This window comes from Panthera onca, chromosome C2, assembly GCF_046562875.1.
Source record: "Panthera onca isolate mPanOnc1 chromosome C2, mPanOnc1 haplotype 2, whole genome shotgun sequence".
Lineage (NCBI taxonomy): Eukaryota > Metazoa > Chordata > Mammalia > Carnivora > Felidae > Panthera > Panthera onca.
Window position 1 is genome coordinate 136772890 of NC_138347.1, and position 26338 is coordinate 136799227.

A 26338-nucleotide genomic window follows, 5' to 3' on the forward strand; every position below is an offset into this window, starting at 1 on the left:
GAATCACATCTCTATACGCAGCAGTACACGCAGAACACATAGACAAAAAGTTGCTAGTTGTGATTCTATTTGAGTGGTGAGATTATAAGTGACTTACTTTCTTCTTTATACTATTCTTCTTAATATTTTACTCCTATATATTGCTTTATAAAGCAAAAGAAAGCAATAAAAGGTTATCAAAAAGCCTACAAACAACATCAAATAGAAGGAAAACAGCAACAAGAGCACCAGAAACTAAGAATAATAATCAAGTATATGCAGGCCCAAGACAGAATTTAGAAGCAGCTTTAATGGCCACCTTGAGTCTACTTCCCGAACTCTAAAAGGTAGCCTAGGGGGGTCCTAATGACCTTCCTAACCTGAGGAAGAGAGCAATGATCTTCCTGAAGATTTTCTGTTGACTCAGGGAGCTTTGGTGCCAGGATCCAGCCAAGAAATATAAACAACCGTTAAGTATAACCCTATCCCCCAACACACCATAAAACACACTCTCCAGGACTGTGAACTCCTAGGAGGGACCTCTTCTTGCACCACCAGGGATGGGTAGAGTTCCTTAGCCCTGTTTCACAAACTTTAGTCACATGAACACCTATAGTTAATGTATGTATTTTTAAAATTATGCTGGCAGGGGCGCCTGGGTGGCTTAGTCGGTTAAGCATCCGACAACTCTTGATTTCGGCTCAAGTCATGATCTCACAGTTTCATGGGTTTGAAACCTGAATGGGACTCTGGGCTAACAGAGCAGAGCCTGCTTGGGATTCTCTCTCTCTTCCCTCTCTCTCTGCCCCTCCTCCACTTGTACTCTCTCTCTCTGAAAATAAATAAACTTTAAAAAAAATGAAAATAAAATTATGCTGGCAAAAACTTGGGAAATGCTGGATCTTTAATATACTAAGGTACATTTTAAATCTCAAAAGGAAGGATCATTTAGTGCTCTACCATTAATTTGACCTCGGAGGTTTTATTTGTTTGTGTCACTAAATTAGCCTTGTATGAAAAGCCATATATAGGAACCCCTAGTTGGAGTTTAATTTCTTCAAGTGTTTCTACCACTGACTTCATTTATAAAATAAAAGGCTATTTCCAAGGTTGGTAATCGAAGAAAAAATCTCCATATAGGTAAGACAGTGGGTTTTTAATAACATAAATCTTGCCTCCTTTCTCTTAAAGATTTCTTCCCAACTACTATCTCTCAACCACAGATTGGTTTCAGAGGAAGAGGTACTGCCCTTTTAATTCTTGGTTTCAAACTTATTCCCCATAATATGATTAAGGCCAGCCTGGAATAAACACTTTAATAAATACTAGTAGATTTTTCAAAGGAGAGAGAGGAAGATAAAGTCTCAAACCCAGGGAATAAAAATGAAACCAAATAATCTATTTTACAAGGTATATTCATCTCCATCTTTGCAGTTTCTATAGCAAGGATTCCCTACCTGATTTATCACTCATCATTTATCACTTATTTTGGCACCTATCATCCAGAAGGACAAGCCCATGCACCCCCAAGTTCAAGTCAAACATGTATGTACACCATACAGATGTGTCAAGATTGCCATCTGGTCTGGTTCAAAAGACTTAGAAGAATGAATGTTATTTTCTCTCTCTTTTTCAAAATTAACTGTCTAAATAATACATGTACTCTGTTCAAAAATCAAAGGGTTGTAATAAAAAACAGCATTTCCCCACCCCACTTGCATCTAGTCCTACCAACTGTTTTCTACACTTTCAGCCACTTCTGGTATTTATCTGCATGTTTCTAACCCTTATACTGATACATACTGATTAGTCTTAGACATCATCTACTGGTACCCTTTTATGATGGAGAAGGCTGGAGCTCTTATACCTCTCAGTATGGTTACATCATACTTTTTGATAAAGTCAATGGTGTTTACATTATGATAATTAGATTATTGTTCACGGCTGAAATAAGTAAGTATATTATATATTGTCGTGTTATGTTATGTTACGTTATTTTTTCCTAATCGTTGCTTTTGCCTTTGCTTTTTGTGTTTTTTAATATGCCTATTTCGAAATTTTTCCAAGTACTCCAACCAAACTGTCAAATTTCTAGGGTGTATTTGTTTGTTTTTTAAATAAACTCTCCTATAGCACTTTGTCTTCTTGCTTTAATCTCAGCTGGTTGCTCTTAAGTCTGGTGCAGAGCTCTTGTCCTGGGAATTTTTCCTTTGCCATGCTTCAGAGTTAGGTTTGCCTATTCCCTAAATCCCATCTATCCCCATTTCACTGAAGTAAATTCTTTAGTATTTTCCTAAAAAAGAATAAAAATCAACTTTTGATTCCTTGCATGTTAAAAAAAAAAAAACAAACAGGCTTAAAATGGAGCCATTTGTGCTAAGCCCCATGTCAGCAAACTAGGACTTAATATATAACCTAATTGCAGTTTCAGCCTTTCCCAGGAGTGGAATTTTAAATCAATCAGTCTGGAATTTCCTGATCAACCCTTGTGAGGTCATCTGCTTAGTAGACCCCACCCTTACCAAAAGAAAGGTGACCTTGCCTGAAGTAATCCTTTCTTTTTATTAATGACTTCCTTATCCCTGCCCCTTCTGCTTATAAAAGAGTTACATTTTGAACAGCTCCTCATAGCTCTTTTCCACTTACTAAAGGGGATGCTGCCTGATTCATGAGCTGTTAGAAAAAAGTCCATTAGATCTTCAAATTTACTCAGTTGAATTTTTTTTTTTAACAGGTTCCTGAAAATATCTTTATGCTACTCTTTACATTTGATTAGTGGTTTGGCTAGGTATAAAATATAAGGTAGCAAATAATTTCTCTCTCAATTCTGAAAGCATTATGCCAATGTCCTTTAAGAGGTGATCTAAGGTGGGGTACCTGGATGGCTCAATCAGGTTAAGCATCCAACTTCAGTTTAGGTCATGATCTCACAGTTTGAGTTTGAGCCCCACAGTTGGCCTTTCGGCTCTATGCTGACAGTTGGGTTCTGTGCTGACAGTATGGAGCCTGCTTGGGATTCTCTCTCCCTCTCTCTGCCCCTCCCCCACTTGTGCTCTCAAAATAAATAAACTTTAAAATATTAAAAAAAAAAAAAAAAAAAAGAGGCTGTCTAGGGTACCTAATGGGCTTAGTCAGTAGAGCATACAACTCTTGATCTTGGGGTAGTGCATTAAACCCCCTTGGTGGGCAAAGAGATTACTTTAAAAAAAAAAAAAAGAAGTGATCTTGCTAATTAGATGTCTAATGTAGTTCTGAATTTTTCCATTATATGTGATTTTTTTCCCTCTATGGATGTATTTAGAATCATCTCTATATCCCTAATTTTCAGAAATTTCATAGTAATGATCCATGGTATGGGTATTCTTTCCTTCATTTGGCTTGACCCTCAATTAACTACTTGCAAACTTTTTTAAACATTTATTTATTTTTGAGAGAATGCTTGCACAGGAGGGGCAGAGGGAGAGAGAGAATCTCAAGCAGACTCTGAGCCGAGCTCAGAGCCCAACTGGAGTCTCCATCTCACCAACCATGACATCATGACCTGAGCCGAAATCAAGAGTCGGACACTTAACTACTGAGCCACCCAGGCACCCCAACTCCTTGCAATCTTGATTTGTATCCTAAAATCAAAGAAATGTGGCTGTATTTTTTGATAATTTTCTCTACCTCATTTTACCTATTCTCTCTTTCTGGCCCTACTATTAAATCAAATATGATAAGAGACCATAAGGCAAGCTGAGGGCCAAGCACAAGCTAGCACAACCCCCTTCCCTCCAGGGGGGATATGTGTGATATTCCTCAGGCACTCCTGGTTGCCCGAGGACATAGGAAAGGGAAAGAAAACCAACAGTTAACTGATAGAGGTCACAGTTGGGCAGGAAATAAGTCTCCAACAGTTTACAAATATCTTAGTACAATTAGAAGAAAAGGGGGATCTTATCAATAGCCTAATCTCCAGGAACTCTCTACTGTCTTTTTTTTGTTTTCCTACTATCTTAATGATAGTGTTTTGCTAGAGGGAAAAACAACTCTAGCCAGACAATAGCTAGACCTCCAGTAATCTGTGAGTCTTCTTTAGCATATGGAAATCCCTTTAAGAAACTTTTTGAATCTACCCCCAGCTCCACAGTATGTAACCAGTCACTCTGCACAACTCCAGTGCAGCTCTTTCTGCCCATGCATCCTGTCTCCTTGCTTTAATAAAATCACATTTTTGCACCAAAGACTTCTTCAAGAATTCCTTCTTGGCTGTCAGCTCTGAATCCCCATGACCACTCCAAAAACCCATCAAAATGTATCTGAATATTTGTGGGGTGCCTGAGTGGCTCAGTTGGTTAAGCCTAGGACTCTTGGTTTTGGCTCAGGTCATGACCTCACAGTTTCCTGGTTTTGAGCCCTGCATCAGGCTCTGTGCTGGCAATGTGGAGCCTGCTTGGGATTCTCTCCCCCTCTCCATCTGCCCCTCCCCCACTCACACTGTCTCTGTTTCTCTCAAAATAAATAAATAAACTTAAAAACTATTTTTTAAGATGTATCTGAATATTTCTAATCATTGTTTTAATGTCTGGGAAATATCTTTGATTTCATCCTCTGAGAGAGAAAGCCAGGGAACCTGCATTACAGAAAGTATATTTTTATTTATTAATGACCCATTTTCAGCATGGAGCTACATCCCTACCTTATCTTGGCCTTGGCATTTTTTACTCTAAAATCTGCTTTGGGAAAATAATCCACAGATTTGGTGGAAGGGAGTGGGAGCCGGTGCAGAGAGGTAGGGAGTCAGGCTAGCATAGGATAAAGAAGTGGAAACAGAAGCCCAACTGTGCTGAATATCAACTTACAACTGATCTTTTGATTTTCAGATCCAAACTTTACTACACTTTCTCCCAAGGGCTGGGCTTCTCAGGGATTATCCCAGGTTCCTAATATTTCCTTGTCTTTCATGACCTTGACATTTTTGGAGAACAGGCCAGTTATTTTATAAAATGTCGTCCTTCGGTTTAGGTTTGACTAGTGTTTTCTTATGATTAAAGTTATACATTTTTGTCAGGGGTGTCACAGAAACAATGCTGTGTTCTTCTGTCAGGGAGCACACACTGTCAATCTGTCCGATTACTAATAGTGTTAACTTCAGTCACTGAATGAAGGTGATATCTGCTACATTTCTCTACCATAAAGTTATTTTTCCTTTGCAATTAATAATTATTCTATGTAAATATCCAGTTCTGTACCAAACTTTCACTTACTGTTTAAGATCCATTGATGATTTTTGCCTAAATCATTACTATCATGATGATTGCCAAATGGTGACTTTCTAATTCCATCATTCCATCCACATTTATTAATTGGCATTATACTGCAAGGAAGCTTTTTCTTGCTGGCTGTTCAATTTTTCATGTATTTACATAAGTCTGAATTCATGGATTTCTATTTTACTCAATGCCCCAAACCCAACCGTTTGGTTCACTAAGAGCTCCTTCAAGCTTGTTTCTGTGCCCCTTGACACATCTGCATTATTCTTTGAGAATTTTCTTACTTTTTGGCTCCCAAAAGTGTTCCAAGTTCATACTGTACTGCACCAGCCCTAGAGTCAGCCATTCTTCCAGAGTCCTTATTCCTTTTAATTCAGAATGATATTCAGAAATGAAGGTCTGGTTTTTGGTATGTTCATTTGTTACCAGATAAACATTGCTTCTAGATCCTCTTAGAGAATAGAAGTAAGGTATGTATGTATGTATGTATGTATCCACACACCCCCATACTAGCATCTATATCAATTTTATAATACTCTGTTTTATACAATGCATGCAGATACATAGACATGGATTCAGACACGGACATAGATATAGATATACCATGAGTGTCCACCAATTAAAATCCGACCAAGCAGGATTCCTTCTATCCTTTTCCTTTTCATATTGGTAACTTTTTTCTCTATCAGTGAGAAACTTGGCTATTTTCCTCAATATATCCACTCATCTTCTCAGGCCCTCTGTATGTAATCAAACTCCCAACTGTACTGACCACATCCTTACTCAACCACCCTTTTCTCAGTTCCTAATCACAGCTGTTCTGCCTCATTTGGCCACCTCCTCAGTCAGTTCCCACTATCACAGCTTTCAATGACCATTTCTATGATTGGTTCCCAAGATTCAAGTCCACTCAGGAAGGTTGATACAAGACCATTTTTAGGGGCACCTGGGTGGTTCAGTTAGTTAAACATCTGACTCTTGATTTTGGCTCATGGTTTGTGAGCTCGAGCCCTGCACTGGGATTCTCTCTCACACACAAAATAAATAATAAACTTAAAAAAATAATAATAATAAAGAGTTAAGGAGACTCTTCCTTCCAACTTGGGTCCCTGCTTCAAAAAAAAAAAAAAAAAAAAAAAAGATCATTTCTAGCTGCTAAAGACCCATTGACCCATAATCATATGCCACTTTCCCCCCTCCAAACTCAGTGTGGGCTACCACAATAGTCTCATCTCTCCCACGGGGCCTTGGTCAAGATCACTCTGTTTTACCCATAGATATCCTTAACTCTGAATATCTCAGAGAAACAGGAGTGATAACATCAATTTCTTTCTGCCCAAAAGGCCCTCAACCCATTATGCAAATGAAACCACTCAGTTCTCATAATTCTGCAGAGATTGGTTCTTCGCAAATTCTGACAAAATGAATCTTTTCCCCAAATAGCTATCAGCTACTCTTATGAATGAAAAAAATAATAAGGCATCTCCATTACATGACATTTACTGTATTATAAAATCATTTGTCTATTGGTCTCAGGTCTATAGACTCTAAACTCCTTGAAAGTAGGCATCCTTGTAGCACCAATGCCTAACATACTGTCTAATCATTGTAGATACTATTTTTACTTATTTATTTATTTATTTATTTATTTATTTATTTATATTTTTAGAGAGAGCATGTGCAAGTGGGGAAGGGGGCAGAGGGGGAGGGAAAGAATCTTAAGCAGGCTCCATGCTCAGAGCTGACACAGGGCTCAATCCCATGACCTTGGGATCATCACCTGAGTGGAAATCAAAAGTCAGACACCCAACCAAATGAGCCACCCAGGTGCCTCTAGTCATTATAGACACTATAATTTTTTTAACCTTTATTTGAACCTATACTTCCTTCTTCCTCTTTGTACATCAGGGCTCAATACTATGTACTTTGTAAGACTCAGTTTTTTGTCTAATAACCCAGCATTTCTGCCATAGTCAGTGTATTAGTGGTGATCAAGGGACAGTCTGAGGATGTCTTGGAGAAATAACCATTACAGAGATTTTGATCTCTAACAGAGTGCTTTCTAAAAGCCAACAGCCCTTTTATGGGCTACATATAGAAGACCTCTTTTTACCAGAATCCTTTTAATTCTTGAAGGACACTCTAAAACTCTCTCTTTGTAGGCCACCATTTCCTGGAAACTTCCTGAATACAGGTTCTTGCTGCTATACCAATGCCTTTTACAAGAAGGACTAGAAGGCCTAATGGAGTCTCATAAATCCATCAGAGCAGACCTTCACATAAAGATCAACACCAACTTTGGGCAGCAACTTCATGCGACAACAGGATGAGTGTGTTTACCTTGAGAAGTATTTACTCCCCTTCCCCCACTGGAAACGGCTCTGATTGAGATGAGCTCCCCAATTCCCTGAATGTACCCTGATGCAAAGCAATTGTCCTCAAGGATTGATTTTAGCAGGCTCTTCACAATAGGGATTTCCATCTGAACTCACCTCACAGCCATGTGCTTGACACTGGGTTTTAACTCACCCAAATGCACTTCCTTCCTCCTGTAAGATTGGATGACCTCAGGAGCATCAAATACATTACCATTCTATTCCTTGGTGACAATGTTGAGGGATCGCCTGTCTTTCCTCTTTTAGCTATGTGAAGTCTACCAAGCCTACCAAGAAATAGGTAATACACATAATGGATAAACTGATGCAAGCATAAAGAATGGGAATGTGGAAGGAATTCTTTTTATACCAGCATTACTCCCATACCAAACTCAGAGAAAAATGGCACAAAAATAAACACTAGTGTCCGATCTTACATGGGATCATAGATGCAAATATGCTAGTAAAATACTACCATACATCCAGGAATATGTTATAATTATAATATATGACAACCGGGTAGGGTTTAGCTCAAAATATAAAGGTTTGCTATTAGAAAATTAATGGTTTCAATTTGGAAAATATGTATTTCAACAAATGTGGGGGAAAGCTCTTAAGGTTCAAACTCTATTCCTGATTTTTAAACATTTTGAGCAAACTGGGAATGAATATAAATATCCTTAATTTCATATATCAGAAATCTCCACCAAAAATAATACCTGATAGTGAAACACAGGAATTCTTCCCATTAAATTTTGAAAAGAGACCTTACTTTCAATATTGTATTATTGATCATAAGCAATACAGAGAAACAGAAAATAAAGATAGCAGGTATACATACTGAAGAAGGAAAGGCAAAGTATCAATATGCCTACCTAGAAAATGCAAAAGAAATAATTGTTAGCTAGGATGCAATGGGAAGTTGCTTAAATAAGGGGACTGAAAACTATCACAGAATGGAGGACGGGAAGGGACAAAGCAGGGAAGGAATGGGTTTTGCTTCACAGAACCAACAGTTCCAGCCAAGGAGATGCCCAACTAGGTGTTTCACCCAATAGCCCTTTGACAGGTGTGTCTCACTTGGTGACCCCTTACTTGAGCCAGTTTAAGCTGAATAGGCATTAAGGACCTACAGAGGAGGTCCCAAGGTGTCTTGAAGTTACCTTTAGCTCATTAGAATACTAAGCTCTCCTCCTATGAGCAGAGTTTTCCATCATTTTTTTGAACATACAATGTATGTACTAGCATGTTGACCTGCTAGGCATGAGCAGTTGAACCAAAAGTGCATATGCAAGCTCCATGCCCCCTCCTCCAAAACGCTGGGAGACAGTGCTTTGAAAGCTATCTCCCTGTCTTCTTACTTATAACAATAAAAACCTCTTTGCTTTCAACATTTCCTTGGATTGTGCTCAACATGATGCACCCCAAGTGGCAAACCTATATAATGATAAGCAATTAAGATAATAGGAGCTCACCAAGATAACCAGATATAAGAATAAGAAAAACAATGAAACAGGGGTGCTGGGGTGGCTTAGTTGGTTGAGCCTCTGACTCTTGATTTTGTCTCAGGTCACGATCCCAAAGTCATGGGATCAAGCCCCACATCAGGCTCCACACTGAGTGTGGAGACTGCTTGTAATTCTCTTTCCCTCTCCCTCTGTCCCTCTCCTCCATGCTCTCTAATAAGGAAAAAAAAAAAAAAAGAAAAACAATGACAAGAAACATATGAAACAATTTTCAATCTCATCACATAACCAATAAATGTGAATTAAAACAATGCTCTACCAACCATTATTAATTTTTAAAATTCAGTGGTACAATCTTTTAGGAAGGGATTTGGCAACAGTAACTAGAAAAAGATCCATTTGTTGGCTTCTGCTATAACTCTATCCTAAGGAAATATTCCAAGATATATAAAGATGTTCACAGACTACTTTCATAGAAAACAGAAAAATCTGGGGAAAAAAATCTAATGTCCAACAAGAGAGAGAATGAATTAGTTAAAAAATCATATATTGGCTTAAAGAAATATATTTTTTAAATTTTATTTATTTTGAAGGAGGGGGGCAGGGAGGGGTAGAGAGAGAGGGAGAGAGAGAATCCCAGGCATGTTCCACATTCAGCACAGAGCCCAATATGGGACTCGATTTCATGACTACGAGATCATGAGCCAAAATCAAGAGTCAGATGCTTAACCGACTGAGCCACTCAGGTGCCCCAATATTGATTTTTTTTTATCAATAAGAGATCTTTGAAGGTCTCTGTAAAACACTGAAATATTATTAAATGATAATTAGTGAAAAATCAAGAAAAACTATGTTTAGTGTAACAACTCCATTAAAATGCATTTGGAGAAAAGTGTCACAAGAAATGTCGTATAGTCAATGATACAAACTCTTGACTCTGAAGTTGTGACTTCAAATCCTGAGGCTAACACCTCCTAGTAATATAACTTTGGCCAAATTACCTGATTTGCCTCAGTTTCTCACCTATAAAACGGAATTTAATAATAGCAGCTGTCCCTTTTTCCAAAGAAGACATCCAGATGGCTAAGAGACACAGGAAAAGATGCTCAACATCACTCATTATCAAAAAAATACAAACCCAAACCACAATGAGATACCCCTCACATCTGTCAGAAAGGCTAAAATTAACTTAGGAAACAACAGATGTTGGCAAGGGTGTGGAGAAAGGGGAACACTGTTGCACTGTTGGTGGGAATGCAAACTGGTGCAGCCACTCTGGGAAATAGTGTGGAGGTTCCTCCAAAAATTAGACATAGAACTACTCCAGGGGCACCTGGGCGGCTCAGTTGGTTAAGCGGGCTGACTTCAGCTAAGGTCATGATCTCGCAGTTTTCAAGTCCAAGCCCTATGTTGGGCTCTTGCTGACAGTTCAGAGCCTGAAGCCTGCTTCAGATTCTGCGTCTCCCTCTCTCTCTGCCCCTTGCTCTCACTCTGTCATTCTCTCTCAAAAGAATAAACAAACATTTAAAAACACAGAACTACTCTATAACCAGCAATTCCACTACAGGGTATTTATCCAAAGGATATAAAATGCTGCTTCGATGGGGCACATGCACACCAATGTTTATAGCAGCGCTCTCAATAATAGCCAAATTATGGAAAGAGCTCAAATGTCCATCAACTGATAAATGGATAAATAAGATGTGGTGTATATATGGAACAGTACTCGGCAATCAGAGAATGAAGTCTTGCCATTTGCAACATGGATAGAGCTAGAGTGTATTATGCTGTGAAATAAGTCAGTCAGAGAAAGACAAATATCATATGATTTCCCTCATATGTGGAATTTAAGAAACAAAACAGGTGAACATAGGGGAAGAGAAAGAAAAATAAGATAAGAAAGGGGGAAGGCAAACCATAAGAGACTCTTAAATAAAGAGAAGCAACTGAGCGTTGGTGGAGGGGAGGTCAGTGGGGGATGTGCTAAATGGGTGATGGGCATTAAGGAGGGCACTTGTTGGGATGAGCACTGGGTGTTATACATAAGTGATGAATCACTAGGTTTTACTCCTGAAACCAATACTACACCGTATTTAACTAACTTGAATTTAAATAAATAAATTTTAAAAAATAATAGCAGCTGTCTCATAGAGTTGTTGTGACAGCCAATGAGTTAATACCTGCAAAGCTCCATGAGCTGTGATGTTGATATGGTAAGCTGCTAATAAACATTAACGTGAATGCAGCAGAGTGCTAGTAGGCATTGTATTAGGGAGATAAGATTCTGAGTGTTTTCATTCCCATTTTCTAAACTTTCTATGATATTATTTTTGTTTTACAGTAAAAATGCATATTTTAATATTAAAAAATACTATTTCTAATTCATGCTAATCTCTTCTCTTGCCTATATTCTAATTTCACTCCCTCCTGTTTATCTAGGACCTGGTTCCATCCATTATCTCTTTTCTGTTACCTCAAACTCCTCTAATGATTCACTAAATAAATAGATTCCTAACTGTAATCTTTACTCTCTTCACTGTCACACTTCTTAAGGAAAAAAAAAATTCACAATAACTTTCTTCAATTTGAATTTCCCATTCACTCTTCGGTATATTGGAATCTGAATTCTCTTTCCGTTATGCCAGTCTAACAATGTTGTTAATTTCCTTAACATTCAAAACTAATTAATGTATATCCTATTTACCCGATCACAGGTGTTTTAACACTTTTAGTCACTTTCTCCTTGAAATTCTCTTCACTGTCCTATCACACTTAGAAAGGATGTGAGAGGAGGAGGAGGCACAGGTTTTAGAATTGCCTCTGTTGGAAACCGAAAGCTGGTAGCCTGTGTCTGAGATCAGGTCTGAAGCCATAGACTGTAGAACCAATCCAGAAAGGAGAAGTAGGTGTGGTCAAGTGAAAGCGCTTGGCTGGGGAAATCCAATAATGGAACCAGAAAGCAAAGTGGGTCAAAGACAAAAGAACACCCTGAATCCCAAGGGGAACAAAAAAGTCTGCAGTTGCAGAAGAAAATCTGCAGAATCCCCGTGACCACTTCAGCAGAATTGTATTGTCAAATCTCAGTGTGTGGAGTCTTTTATTCTCAGAATATCTTAAGGATGCTTTTTTTATGTAATTCAATACCACCCTCTCAGACTCACCTCTTTCTTCTCTAACTGTTCATTCTCCCATTTATTAATCCAGCCTTCCTTCCATTTATCATAGATTTACCAAATGATCACCATAAGCCAGGCATTGTGATATGCCATGAAGCTGCACAATAAATAAGGTAAAAGTCCTTCTCAAAAGCTCACCCAATTCATATTTCTTTCTCTGACCACCACATTAATGTGTTTCCCAAGGTTCTTACCTAGACACTTCTATGCTACTCATGGCTCCAACTGTCTCACATTACCAATGGGCTCCCTGGCTTCTTCATCTGATACTTGTAGATATTTCAAACTCAGGACGGCCAAAACCAGACACTCATTTGCCACCAAACCAGAAGAGATCAACCAGAAACCAGAAACTTTAAAGTCATGCATCAACTTTCCTGTCTTTCACCACATAGATGAACAAATGGATAGCAATTCTTAACAATATCATCTCCTAAAAAGCTTTCAAACCTGCACTCTCCTCTCTATTCTAACTCTACATTAATTTCAGTCCATAATTACTTTGATAAAGCCTTCTGTTTCCTGTCATCCATTATCTCCCCCTTCCAGTTCATCATTACTACTGATGTCAGAATTATCTTTCCAAAAGACAAATTTTATCCACCATTGTTTTGTATCCATATGTTTTACCCCTGCATTCTGGACATTTAGATTTTGTCCACATATTTCTTTTGTTGTTGTTGTTTATTTATTTTTGAGAGAGAAAGAGAGACAGAGTGCGAGCAGAGAGGAGACACAGAATCAGAAGCAGACTGCAGGCTCTGTCAGCACTGAGCCCTACATGGAGCTCAAGCTCACAAACCGCGAGATCATGACCTTAGCCGACATCGGATGCTTAACCGACTAAGCCACCCAGGCACCCCCATCCACATATTTCTTTTTCATCTGTATCTCTCAACACCATGCTGGATAAAAAGAATTGCTTATATTTCCCAAACACAAGAAACTTTGGTCATGCTTTATGCCTTTCTTTGCCAAAAATGCTCCAACCTTGTTTTCCATCTGATATGTCTAAATTTGCTCAAATATTACTTGCTAGGCAAAGTATTTCCCATCTCCTTCAGAGCTGTCCAACTTCTCCACAGAACTCTGTGCTTAGAGTATATCTCTATTAAGGAAGAATCACATTTGTTTTGCATTCATTTGGACATCTATATAATACTTGTTAGCTGTCTCCAACATTGAAATGAGTGCCTAAATGTAGATTGTAGAGATCATGTATTTTTTATATTTTCCTGCATCCAGCAAAATGGCCACCACAAGTCTTTGCTGAAAGAATGAATAACTCACAGAATAAATAATGAATAGGAGAAAATGTGTTTTTCTTTCCCTTCATTACATGACTAAGAGGATACAACATGTATCTCAGTGAAAGGGCTGAGAAAATGCAGATTGAGAAATAGAATGAAAGTCAAAGGAGAAAGGCAGGAGAAATCAAGAGGAATCACTGGTGTGCACAGAAAACAAAGCTGACATCTAGGAAGAGAGGCAGAGCATGAGAGGAGATCAAAGTGAAAGCTGGAAAGAATCCAACAGGACAAGGGATATCAGAATCCCAATGAAATCTTTGCGGTTTGACTCCACGAACCCAAACAAGTCTCATCAGTTTGTCATCCTGGTAAAGACAGGACATTCCACAGTTCCTAGGAAAAGAACTAGAAAAAAACTTACACTTGGCCAGCAAGGCATCCGATCAAAAAATTTCCCAGAGTATATAGGTCTGATGCAATCTGGAGGTTCTACTCCAGGTTCATTGTTTTCAGTCTCTTTTCTCTCTTCCGGTTGTTGGGCAAACTGGCACTCAGAAGGTTCTATCACCAAGCCCATTTGGGGGCCTGTTTCATCTGGCTCTTCTAGACCAGTGTCTACCACTGCAGGAGGCTTCATCTCTGCACTGGGCTCCATTACCACACAGGTACCTCTTCCCAGTTCCTGTCTAGGATCCATATCCAAAGCAGGCTGTTTCCCTAATGAAGCCCCTAACACTTTAGGGGAACCAGCTGCAGAGCCTCTCCTGCTCCCTAGAGCCTGCGGACTTTCGCCTACCATGCCTAAGGGAGGCTGTATTATCCTTCCAGAATACCCTGCCAGAAGACACTCATTTTCTAAACCCCCTCCTCCTGGCACCATACCCAGAGGTTTTGTTTCCCGTGAGGCTGAGACCCCATAGACTCCTAAATTACTCCTCTCCGTGAGGGTCCTAGACGTATTCTGTCTTTTTAATTTCATTTCAAGCTCCTTGCTCAACAGAGATTTTCTTTCTGGTGATGCATTCCTCTCAAATTTATTACTAACCAAGAGGTTCTCCCTACATGAGGAATCTTCTTTTCTTAATCCCACTCTCAACCCTAACTCTGTGGGAGATTTTGTTCCCATGACGACCCCCCTCTCTCCTAAATCATCCTTCCCTTCGTGAGTGAGCCCAACCTCTATGCTCTGGGGAGATTTCCTCTCAGACACCCCCATTCCTCCAACAGCACTCATCTCAAAGGGGAAGTCTATACCTGGCTCAAGGAAAGTTCCTAATCCCTTGGGGTGCCCCAAACCTTTGGGGGACCCCACTCTCACGAAAGAACACATCTCAACTCGGACTCCCTGCCCACAGCTTCCTGCCTACGAAATAACACCTAGCAGAAAGGAGACTAAGGTCTGTTTACCCGGTTACCTAGGAAACAGGGGCGTGGCTTAACGCGCAACTCTTTCTCGGGGCAGGATCCCGCCCATTTCTCCCCGACTTTCTCCAGTCAGCTTCTCTCCCTCTCTCTCTCCCCCTTCTTCTTTTTCTCCTTCTCTCCCTCTCTCCTATCTTTTCCTCCTTCTTGACCAAATCTGGAGGGCAAGAAAACAAGGAGGATGTGGTTTTGGGCACTGGAGAAAATGTTCACTAACTTCTCTTCGGTTTGTCTAGCAAAGCAGTCCCCTCAGGATGGGTTCAACCGTGGGCTTCCTCCTCCTGGCCATTGGCCTACTAATTTTATGGCAATCAGGATAAAAGCAACCACTTCTCTGGTTGTGACCATTAATTTAGGTCCTTCCTTGTGCATGTACAAGCACAGTGCACGTAGTTCTTTCAGCCTAAAGAACTACTTTAAATTCTGTGAAGTTATTTGGTACCTGTGTTACAGAAACTACTTAAAGTCTTTGAGAACATTTACATTTTAATAAATAAGCTTTAAATAGTGTTTAAATATGTTAAAGTTTGAGGGGTGTTATACAATAATGCATATCAACTTCTTAAAATATTGTGCAACTCAAAATCTGGATATGTAAGCATGAGATTTTCTTTAAATTGGGGCTACAACTTTGTCAGGTTTTAATGAAAGTGTATTTAGTAAATATTTGTCATGTTTTACACATACAGGGGATACAGAGCACCTAGCTTAGAATCTGAATGGAATTTATAGGATTCCAGTCTTTTAGAAACTATGAAAAACTTGTAAATGAAAAACTAAAAAAAACAAATGCTTAAGAGACATTTCACATTTGAACAAATTGTGTACTGTAATTTTCATATAGTTAATATAAATATTCTTCTCCCTCAAGCACTTTAAATGACTTGAAAGCATGTAAATGAAGGGATGTCTGTATGTATAAGCGTTCATTCAATTCTTTCATTTTTACAAATAACTATTGAGTACCTACTTTGTGTCTATGATAGGAATATAGTGAAATATAAGCCAATACCTCTCTCTTGGAATTTATATTCTAGTGGGGATAAATAACCATCAAGTAAACCAATAGTTAAGATCATTTCACATAGTGATAAATGTTACAAAGAAAACAATACTTTGATATAAAGAGATGCTACTTTAGAATTGGTGGGCTTAGAAGTTCCTTAGTTAAATGACAGTTGAACCGAGGCTTGCATTTAGCCGGGCAAAGACACAAACTTTTTAAACATGACTAGCTCAAGTTCTCATAATTTTTTCCTCATTGCCTTGCCATCATGCCCACGTTTCCTTATGTTAGAATTACCTTTAGGTTTGCCTCCAGGTAGTCCCAGTTAAGACAAAATGTTACCAGTCATTACTATCTATGATTCATTCTTCAACTACACAATGGAAGAAAGACGTCCTGGAAGAGAAGGTAGAATATATAGGGTAAGAGTGCCAGGGGTGACAGAGAGACATAAAGTGCTGGGAATTTGTGAGTGGATGTTTATAGATTTGAGAGCAAAGGAAGCACTAAGGGCTGTGTTCAAGTCTATAACTTTATTTAGGGTCTGTCCACTTTGTAGCTTCCTTAACAAAATCTGTCAATTAGTAGGACTCCACATTTGACACTAAAATATATGCACTTGTCAGTCCTCCTCAGTTAACTGGGGCTAGGAAAAAAACAGGCATATTGTGAGTGGCAGCAGCAAGAGAAAAGCTTTACTGTGGCATTTCAGTCTCTGGCAGCAGATCTTAAAAGTGCTTAGCCACTGGCACAGTACTCTTTAAGACAAACATTATGACTAAACTACAAAATATTGTGGAATGTATTCATGAAGGAGGTGAATTAAAAGACCAAATTGGTAGAAGAAAATAAATGAGGAAGCAATATCCTAGAACAATGAAATGGGGAGTTCCTAGCAATTTATAAATTTCCACATCCCTGTGTTATTTGTGAGGTCTTCTCCAATCAAATGCTCACCACTCTAAATATAATTAGGTTCACAAATATTTTTGAGGCCCTTGTTATCTCAAAGATGCTTTGTGAGGAATTGAAATGATGAATAAATAACGGTCTTGGTCCTTTAGAACTTTAAAATCCTAATGAGATTTTAGCTTCCCTAATGGGAACAAAAACCTGAGGAGAAAAGTGTAGGCACTGTAAAATAAGGCAGATAGGTATTAGAACCACTACAGAGAGTAAAGTGAAGTAGCGTGAAACTACAGGGAAAAAATAACTAAATCCAGTAAAAGTACAGTTAACCCTTGAACAACACAGATTTGAACTGTGTGAATTCATTTATACGCAGATTTTTTTTTAATAAATATATCAGAAATTTTTTTGGAGATCTGCAAAATTTTGAAAAAATTTGCAATGGCATAGCCTAGAAATACCAAAAAAAATTAAGTGAAAGTTAGGTATTATTGTAAGAGTGCAGTATGTAATACATCTAACACACAACATGTTATTGGTAAGGCTTCTGGTCAATACTGGGTTATTAGTACTCAAGTTTTGGGGGAGCCAAACATTACATGCAGACTTTCAATTGTGTGGGGTCGGTGCCCCTAACCCCTGCATTGTTCAAGGGTCCACTGTATCTTCAGATGCCATCCAGAGGAGTTGGTGTCCTGGCCAAAGTGAAACCTGCAGTGATGGGTGGTAACAGTGTTCTGGGAGGGAGAGAACAAAATGATCAAAAATGCCAAGATGATAACATACCAACAACATTCTGGGAACAGAATAGACCAGTGTGATTAGGATCCAAAGCAAGTGTTTGGGGAGAGGGAGACCATAGAAACAGAATGAAAGAAATGTGGGACAGGACTACAGAAGTTTGGACTCTATTTTGCAAATGAGATATCCTTGGGCATTTCTGAGAATGACTGGCTGAAGCGTACAGAATGATTGAAGACAGGTGTGTGCATTAATTCCTGTTTATATTAATACTACCACAGCCTGGGTGTTGGGATTAGATCACAGATTTGGGGATTAGAGAATTTTTGGTATTAGAATGGACAATGGTTTATGAGGGAAAACAGGAAGAGTGAAGATGATTCTGGCCTTTCATGTTCAGGTGACTGGGAGGCTGTTAATACCAGTCAACAAAGCAGAAGCAGGTTTGGGGTGGAATAGGTTTGGTTTACATACTGTTGGCATGTCAAAACTGCTGTGACATATCCTATTTCCTGATTCTTCCTTGGATTGTCCAAGAGGTATTAACGTGACTAACACACTATATTGGAACAACCTCTTGGGATGAAGTGCCACAGATACCATTCAGGTATGACACATTATGCTCTTCTGGTTAGTAACTGGGGAGTTGATATAGAAGACTGGCTGTTCAAGGATTCAAATCATCTTCATTGCATAACGTTGACTGAGAAGCCTCAGGATACCTTCCCTAGTACACATCCTAGACAATCAATATCGATGTTCTCAAAATGAAGCTTATAAATGGTAAACTGCAAACTGAAAAGTAGTCCTTATCCTGAGGGAAAGTCAATTTAACATTCCACCAAATTACAGAATGAATTTTGTTTTGTTTCAGATACCTGGCCAGAAAACTACTCTACGAACTTTAACAAAGCAAGGTGTGTATGTAGGTCTGCAGTGGATGGTAACGAAAGTCTTAAGTTGTACTGGAATCCTGCTTAAACTCAGGCTGTGGAGCCAGCCTTCAGGTTAGAATACAATTCATCACCAGCTCAGTGGGGATTTTGGACAAGTTACACAATCTCTCTGCCTCATATTCTTTACCTTTAAAAAAGGCGCGCCTCATTCATTAATTCCACACTTAAGACTGAAGATTCTGAGCTGGCAGGCACTATGCGAGACAGCGTTGAGGACCACTTTGGGGAGTTAATATTCTAATGTAGGAAGGCATTTAGTTTCAGATATTAGTTTCAGAGTGAAACCTTCTAGTATAAGAGTAAAATGGAAAAACTCCTCTAAAGCGTTTCGTACAGTAATTCGCAAAGGAAAGCCCCGAATAAAAGCGAGCTACCATTTTAAGATTTGCTCCCCACCACCACCATCAAAAATAGGTACACTGAATGAACAAAAGCAAGTTATTAAGATTTCCTCGCCTAGAGACAACTTTTGGTACGGGGTCTAATCCTCTTCCCTGGGTAAATAACCACACCTTTACAACACATCCATCCCCCCCCCCCCCCCGCAGGACATGTTCGGGGGCTCTCACGTGCTAGAAAAGTACACCCCCCCCATTCCCCTTAGCCAAGTTGCCAGGGTTGGGGTGTCGCAAGGTAGAATAACTGGGACTGTGTGCAAATATTCAGCGGGAACTTCGCCGCCCCCCATGGCGGGGAGCAACAAACCCCAGTTTTCTCACGCTACCCCGAAAGCCAGGGAGTAAAGAAGTAACCTCCCCCCACCCCCACCCCCACGCCGGCCGCGGGGAGACCGAGACCGCCACGGAGATAACAATGGCGCCGACAAGGGCGGGGCCGTGCTTGCCTGGGATGTGGGAGGGAGGTGGGAGGTGGCTGAATCCGACACGGCCTCTCGCCGAGGTCACGTGACACGGCCCACCCCCGGCCCCGAAAACCAGGCCCGGCCGCCAGGGCTTCGACAAGGGGCGGGGGAGCAGACGGAGAGAGCGCACTGGCGACGGCGGAAGTGACGAAGAGGCGTAGTTCGCTACGTGCAGCGACGTGGCGGCGAGCCCGGCGCCCGGCGGCGGAAGTGGCTCCCGCGCTGGTACTTGAGTGTTTGTGTTTTGGTTCGCTACGGAGCCGCCGGCTGGTCTGAGGGGAGGAGGCAGAGGAGGGAGGAGGAGGAAGAATTAGTCGGAACTCGAGCGCCGGCGGTGGCGGAGGAGGAGAAAGGAAAAGAGGAAGGCGGAGCGGAGAGAGGCGGAGACGGAGCCGGACGGGGGCGGCACCACGGCACGATCCCGGCACCGTCCAGTCTGAGGGGAGCGGCCTGAGGAGGAGACGCGCCGCCGCCGTCTAAGCCACAGCCTCACCCTCTCCTCGGGCCACGCCTGGGACCTGCGGCTGGGAGGCTTCAGCCCCGCGGCTCCGCGTGCTGCGGTCTCAGGTAACCAGACCGTCCCTCCCCTGCCCGGCGCCGGCCGGGACCCCAGGTTATTCGCTGTCCTCGGTCTCTCCGCGGCCCTGCCGGCACGGAGTCCCCCGCCCATTCTTCCCCGCCCGGCGCCAGTACCCAGAGCTATCGAGCCTGGCGTCTCCGTCCTGCCGGCCCTGGTGATTCATTCCCCAAACAGCTCTGGAGACCAGGATTTGCAGACTGGCTGAGGGAGCGACGGGTGTCACCCTCTTCCCTTCTCAAGATGGCGCCGTGAAAGAGTGCCGGAGGCCGCGGTTCCGTCTGGCCCCGGTCCTGGCAGTCCCGGAGGGGGTGGTCCCAGCCCGAGCCAGGCCAGGTTGGGGGAAGCAGGATGGGAAAGAGGGCCAAGGGGCCTGGCGGGTCCTGCTTGTTCAGGCCGTTGGGAGTTTGGTATCAGTTACTCAGGTACTCTCCAAGGAGGAACCGGGGCCTACAGCAGGTGTGAATGGGGGGGAGCTCCGCCTACCTGCGACTTCCAAAGACGGGTAATGGAGGGAGGAGGCGCGTCCACAGGCTATGCCTAGGGACTGTCTGGTCTAAGAAAGGTGGTGAACCGCAGCTTAAAAGAACTCAAGACGGCTGGGCCGCTGCACACGCACAGTGGGTAGAGACCTTATTAAACCTGTCTGCTGTTCTCCTCCCTGGGAGCTGGTTACCCCCGGGAGATTTTCAGACTGTAAGCTCTAAACGTCGCAATTCACATAGTTGGGGTTTGGTCTCAATGCTGATTCGGATGCCTTTCAGATAACTGGTTAAAAAAAAGAAACGTGGACCGCCCTGTTGTAAGTCAAGAGAGCTCAGAAACTTTATTTTTAATGCAAAATTGGGATAACATGAGCTCCTAGGGTTGCCGTAAGCAAAATTCATGGAATAATGGTTGGCACAAAATAAGGGTCTGGTAAATGTTAGCTGCTGTTATTGATGCTATCTTTATTAACGAGCTCCTAGAGGACTTCATAGGATACCGGTTGTTCTCAAAAGATTTTAAAATGCATTTTATGCAGAATCTTCGTTTTGCAAAACAAAAGTTTCTGTAGCGAATAAAAATGAATGCCCATGATTTTTAACCTTACTTTGCTAACTTTATACATTTATTTCCTGCTCTAGAGTGTTGGGGAGAGCTCTGTTCCAACAGCTTTAACCCTTAAAAGGCACAGCAAAAAAAATTTTTTTAATGGGAGTCTCATGTTTTCCCTGAAATTTTGGGCCTTGAAAATTTGGAGCATGTTGTCCCTGACGAGTATTTCAATTTGCTGTTTTGTGGGTAGTGAGACAACTGGGAAATATTTCAATTGGTGTTGAAATATCTAAAGGTGTGTTCACATGTTTAGTCTGCATGATGGTCTGTTTATTTTATCAGAGAGCCACTCTAATTGCCATTTTTCAGTCCCTGTTATGTGTTGGCCACTGTATTAGAGACTTTTTTTTTTTTTAACATCTATTCTCTGAAATTCTGCAGCAGCTATGTAAGTTAGGTATTTTGGAAATGGAGAGTTCAGTATACCCAGTCAAGATTACATCGCCAAATCCAATATCTTTTAATGTGGTGGGGAGTCAGTGTGGAGATTGGGGCATTTTTTTATTACAGAAAAATGTTAAAGTACACAAAAGAGGGGGAGAATAGTAGAATGAACCCATCACCTGCTTTAAATTATCTATGGCCAGTAGTGTTTTATTTATATCCCTACTGTTTAGAAACAACTTAGACCTACCATTTCACGTTTAAATAGTTCAGTATGTGTTACTAAAAGAACTCTGCAAAGCTGCTGTTGAGATAAGGCAGTGGTGATTTTATTGTCTCAAATATAAGGTCTCATTTGTATTTATTAATCCATTGTCGAGAGGGAGTTTTATATAACTTCATTTCATGGGGAAAGCAAATTTCTTATATGAGGTACCTAAATGAAATATAACAGTGATTTTTTTTAGGGGGAGGAATCATCAGGTTTAGTATTACTAGTAAGCACATAATCAGATTTTGACTAAAGATAAGAAAACTGTGATTTTTGAGTAGATTGGAAGAGAGTCCTTTTTAATGTTCCCTTATTCCTTTCAGATTGAAAATTAGCAGTAGGTATTAAGAAAAGAGATAGAAGTTGCCATTTAGGCCAGTTTTTTCTAAATGTGTTAAATGGAAAATAATGACTTAATTATTAGCCCCAAAACTACAGAAAAGTGTAAGTAAATAAGACACCAATAAGCTAACCACATAGAAAACCACTGTTAACACTTCCGTGTATGATGTATTTGAGCACATGAGGAAACAGTTTTAAGTCTTTTAGCTACTAGACACACAAACAAAATATTTGTTGCTTTGACATTACCATTAATCAAAAACTGTACAATTTAATAGGGGCCTTCAAATAATAATAGCCAACATTTGTTGAGTTCTTACTATGTTCTAGGATCTGTTGTAAGAATTTCCCATTTATGAACTGAATTTTCCCCAAAACTGTTTTAACCCATCTAGTCTGGCTCCAAAACCTGAACTCTTAAGTCACCTCTCAGGTTGACTGGGTTTGAAACACAGCTGTGTTGTGGCTCTGTCATGGCTCTGTCACAGTAACTATGTGACCTCAGTCAAGTTACTTAACCTCTCTGTGCCTGTTTCCTCATTTTTAAGGATTGTAACAGTCTATAGGATTGTTGAATGACTATGTTAAGTACTTAACTACCTGGTACAAAGTTGAGTCTTAAATAAAGATTAGCTTTAAATTTTTTTTTGATCTGAAAATTATAGCAGGATATTAGGCTTAAGTCTCATACTTTTACATTATTTCAGTACAAAGGTAGTGAATTTAAATACATGGGAATCGGTGTCCTGTAGAGGTTACAATTATCATATTATATGTGATAGGCAAAATTACTGAAGTGATTAACATTAGATTTGTTTACTGATTTGTGTATTTAATAATACAATATTTGTTTCTTTACAGGTTTCTCTACATCCAGAAAGAAAAAAATTTGACACCTTGCATCCTGGAAGTTCATTTAAAAGACTGAAATTAGGGACTTCTTTCAAATTTGGACATGGCTAATCGAGGAGCAACAAGACCCAACGGGCCAAATACTGGAAATAAAATATGCCAGTTCAAACTAGTACTTCTGGGAGAGTCTGCTGTTGGCAAATCAAGCCTAGTGCTTCGTTTTGTGAAGGGCCAGTTTCATGAATTTCAAGAGAGTACCATAGGGGGTGAGATTTTCTTTTTTCCCTTCATTTAATTGAATCATACATTGGCAAAAAAGATTTTGCAGTTCCAGTTGTGTGATGATGAATACCTAAATAGGTCACACAGTGAAGAAAACCGTTCAGCAGACCTTAAGCTTTAAAACTTATCTTGATTTTTGTTTAGGTGGTATCTTTCTACATTTTGATTTCCTGGTTATCCCCAAGATGATTGTGTAAAAGCTGGACTTACAGATACAAGCATGAACAGAGTCAGTGTCCCAAGTAATTAAATTTGATCTGATACCTGTTTCTTGATAATGATTAGAAGCTTCTTTGAATTAATACGTTTGTGCTGAATAATATTGGCTTTAGAATGAAAAATGAAAATAATAAATAGTGAAGGTTAACCTTAAAATCCTAATTCTAAATAACTAGACTATTTGTATATTAACACTGATTAGTAAAATTAATTAAATTTTATTAAACTTGAAGAGAAAAAGTCAGTGGTCAATGGAAAGGGACATGAAAGGGAAATGGGACCTGGAGAGAAAGATCAAAGATGAGGAAGAGATAGAGTAAGCCATGAATACAATGGTTTTGGTAGGGTTGAGATGGGATGAGGGGAAGGTAAGAGGCAGGACAAAGAGGAGACAACTAATAGTGCAGTGTTGTGGATAAAGACAGGAAATTGGTGATTGAATTAATCAGATTCACAGCTATATAGCATTGGAGCAAAACTTTTTTCGGTGCCTCAGTTTCATCTGTCAAATGAAGCTTTTGAATTAGGTAATATCAGAGGAACCACACAGCTTTAAGAGTCACAATATTTTGCAAGGTGTGTGTAATTAAGCAGTACTATATTTTTAAAGGTATACGTAAATAGATTTTAACCCCATAGGTATAAAAAGTCAAACTTTTGAAATATGTGACCCAGCTAATATGTAGCAACTTTAGATCTGTGTTTTAGGAATATAACTTTATGTTGTGCATTTAGTGTATGTTCTCAGGTACACTTGATAATTTTATTCATAGTTCAGACCTTTCTAATGAAATAGTTTGTAAAACTGTACTACCTCCTGACTTCCCTGCGTACAGAAAATACAGTACATAGGTGGTATTTCCACTTTAATAGATTTAGCAATGTGGTGTTTGTCATCTTCTTTCATTTGTGTATATATCAAGTTACACAGTGTTCTATTGTTTCAGTGTTTTATGTTTTTTATAATGGGTGACCTTCAAAAATGTAGTCCACATCATTGAGCTTTTGAGTTAAAAATGTAATGGACAATATACATTCTTTGTGATTTTTTTGTTAGAACATTTACACACACACACATTTGGTTCAGGAATGAAATATCTCTCAAGGTAGTATCGCTTGTCAAGTAATTGTCAGTGGCAGCATTTCCCAAAGTTCATATGCATTCTAGGCTAAATACCTGGGCCAGATAGGTTTGGGACTGGCTCTGTGCCACCCTCCCCCTCTTCACAGTGCATTGTCCATTAACAACACTGAAGCACTATATAGTAAAGAACTTAATTCCTGGGTAACTGCAAGAGCCTCAGGAGGGTAAGACTAGAATCTTTGTTTTTGTTTTGGATATTATGGTCATCCAAATGTACTTTGTCGTAATGATATTTAAAGAAGGACGTTTGTAAGAAAAATGGAACCCTGTCAGTGTGTTGTAAATATACAGATCTGATAAATGTCGTATGCGTATATGTAATCTGCCTTTCCATTTAACACAAATCAGGTGATCTACATTTATGGATTTTTCAAGTGTTCCTATATCTAAAGCTTCCTTAATATTTTCTACTTGTGCAAATTGACTTTTAAAACCAACTTTAGAAGGGATTTATATCCAAATTTCTCTGTTAATGGTTGTTGGACAGTTTACGTTATAGACGACCAATTTTTAGGAAGTCTGACAGTGCCATTATGATTATAGCTGTGAGCACTGGGTTTTTGTTTTTGTTTTGAGACATAGTTGACATAGTGTAAGCTTAAGGTTTAAGACATTGATTAGATATGTTTTAATAGTGAGTGCTGTTTTATGCTCTTTGATAACAGCTCTTCGCCCTTAGGGACAATACTAGTATTCAGTTTTAAGGATTTCATGATTTGAGCTATTTAGTTATCAACACCCCAAGTCCATAACTTGTAAGTAATATATATTTTTGTTTTGGCTGATGTGTGGTAAGACTTACCTAACAAATGAACTTAGCCAAATGTTTGCATTTTATTTTTTGATGGTTTATATCTACTAACAATAGGTATGGTCTGAAGAGCTAACTTAAAATTTTCATGTTTGAAATCATACGCTATTCTCTTGAGTTTGTGTATTCTAGAGCCTTACCTTCATCAAGAATATCAGGGTAGTTTATGCAGTTCTAAACATGATAGCTCGATTTAAGAATCAATGTTGTCTCACTGCATCCTATACAATTGCCCCTTTGCCCTATAGCACTCATAATAAAGTTAAGTAGTTAGGTGTTGGGTTTAATACTTCGGGGAGTTCTAGCTTATTTGTAGGGATTTAAAGTCTGCAGGACATTTATGTTCTTATTGTTTAAGGCAAACCCAGGGGCGCCTGGGTGGCTCTGTTGGTTGAACATCCAGCTCTTGATTTCAGCTCAGGTCACGATCCCAGAGTCGTGGAATCGAGCCCCGCGTCAGGCTCCCACTGCCCTTTCCCCCACCCTCACGCACACACTGTCTCTCCCTCGCTTTCTCTAAAAAGGAAAAAAAGAGCCCAGAAGGTTAGCAAGGAGCATTTGGTTCATATGGTTGTCTTCCTCAGTATCTCCTCAGTAAATATCTGTTGGATAGGGCTGTTCATCTTTCACTTAACACCTTGAGTACTTTAAGACTTTAAAGGTTTCAAGTGAGTTACTCCTGTCAAAAAAAATATTGTTTAAACACATTTAAATGCTATTTATAAACAAGTGGATTTTCAACGTAAGTCAGAGCAAGGTTAAAATATGCAGTGAAGGGGCATCTGTGTGGCTCAGTGGGTTCAGCGTCCACCTCTTGATTTCAGCTCAGATCGTGACCCCAGGGTTGTGAGATTGAGTCCTGTGTCAGGCTCTGCACTGACATTGCAGGGAGTGCTTGGGATTCTCTCTCGCCCTCTGCCCACTCCCAAAATAAGTAAATAAACCTTTTTTTTTTTTTTAATAT

The 26338-nt window shown here is 39.8% G+C and overlaps 2 protein-coding genes across 4 annotated transcripts in view; one reads left to right on the forward strand and one right to left on the reverse strand.

The window, feature by feature from the left end:
• The window catches only part of EFHB (EF-hand domain family member B), a 48743-nt gene extending 33791 nt beyond the window's left edge, over positions 1-14952 (reverse strand). For both annotated transcript variants that reach the window (XM_078432397.2, XM_078432396.2), the window contains exon 1: positions 13920-14952. In XM_078432397.2, coding sequence (XP_078288523.2) covers positions 13920-14828 — 909 coding nt within the window. In that variant the 5' untranslated portion in view covers positions 14829-14952. The remainder of the gene's footprint in view (positions 1-13919) is intronic.
• Positions 14953-19570: 4618 nt separating this feature from the next.
• The window catches only part of RAB5A (RAB5A, member RAS oncogene family), a 29879-nt gene continuing 23111 nt past the window's right edge, over positions 19571-26338 (forward strand). The window contains exons 1-2 of one of the 2 annotated variants that reach the window (XM_060638577.3): positions 19571-19961; positions 22928-23184. In XM_060638577.3, the coding sequence (XP_060494560.1) occupies positions 23022-23184 (163 nt within the window). In that variant the 5' untranslated portion in view covers positions 19571-19961; positions 22928-23021. Of the gene's footprint in view, positions 19962-22927; positions 23185-26338 lie in introns of those variants that run through there. The other variant, XM_060638578.2, reaches the window with a different exon arrangement.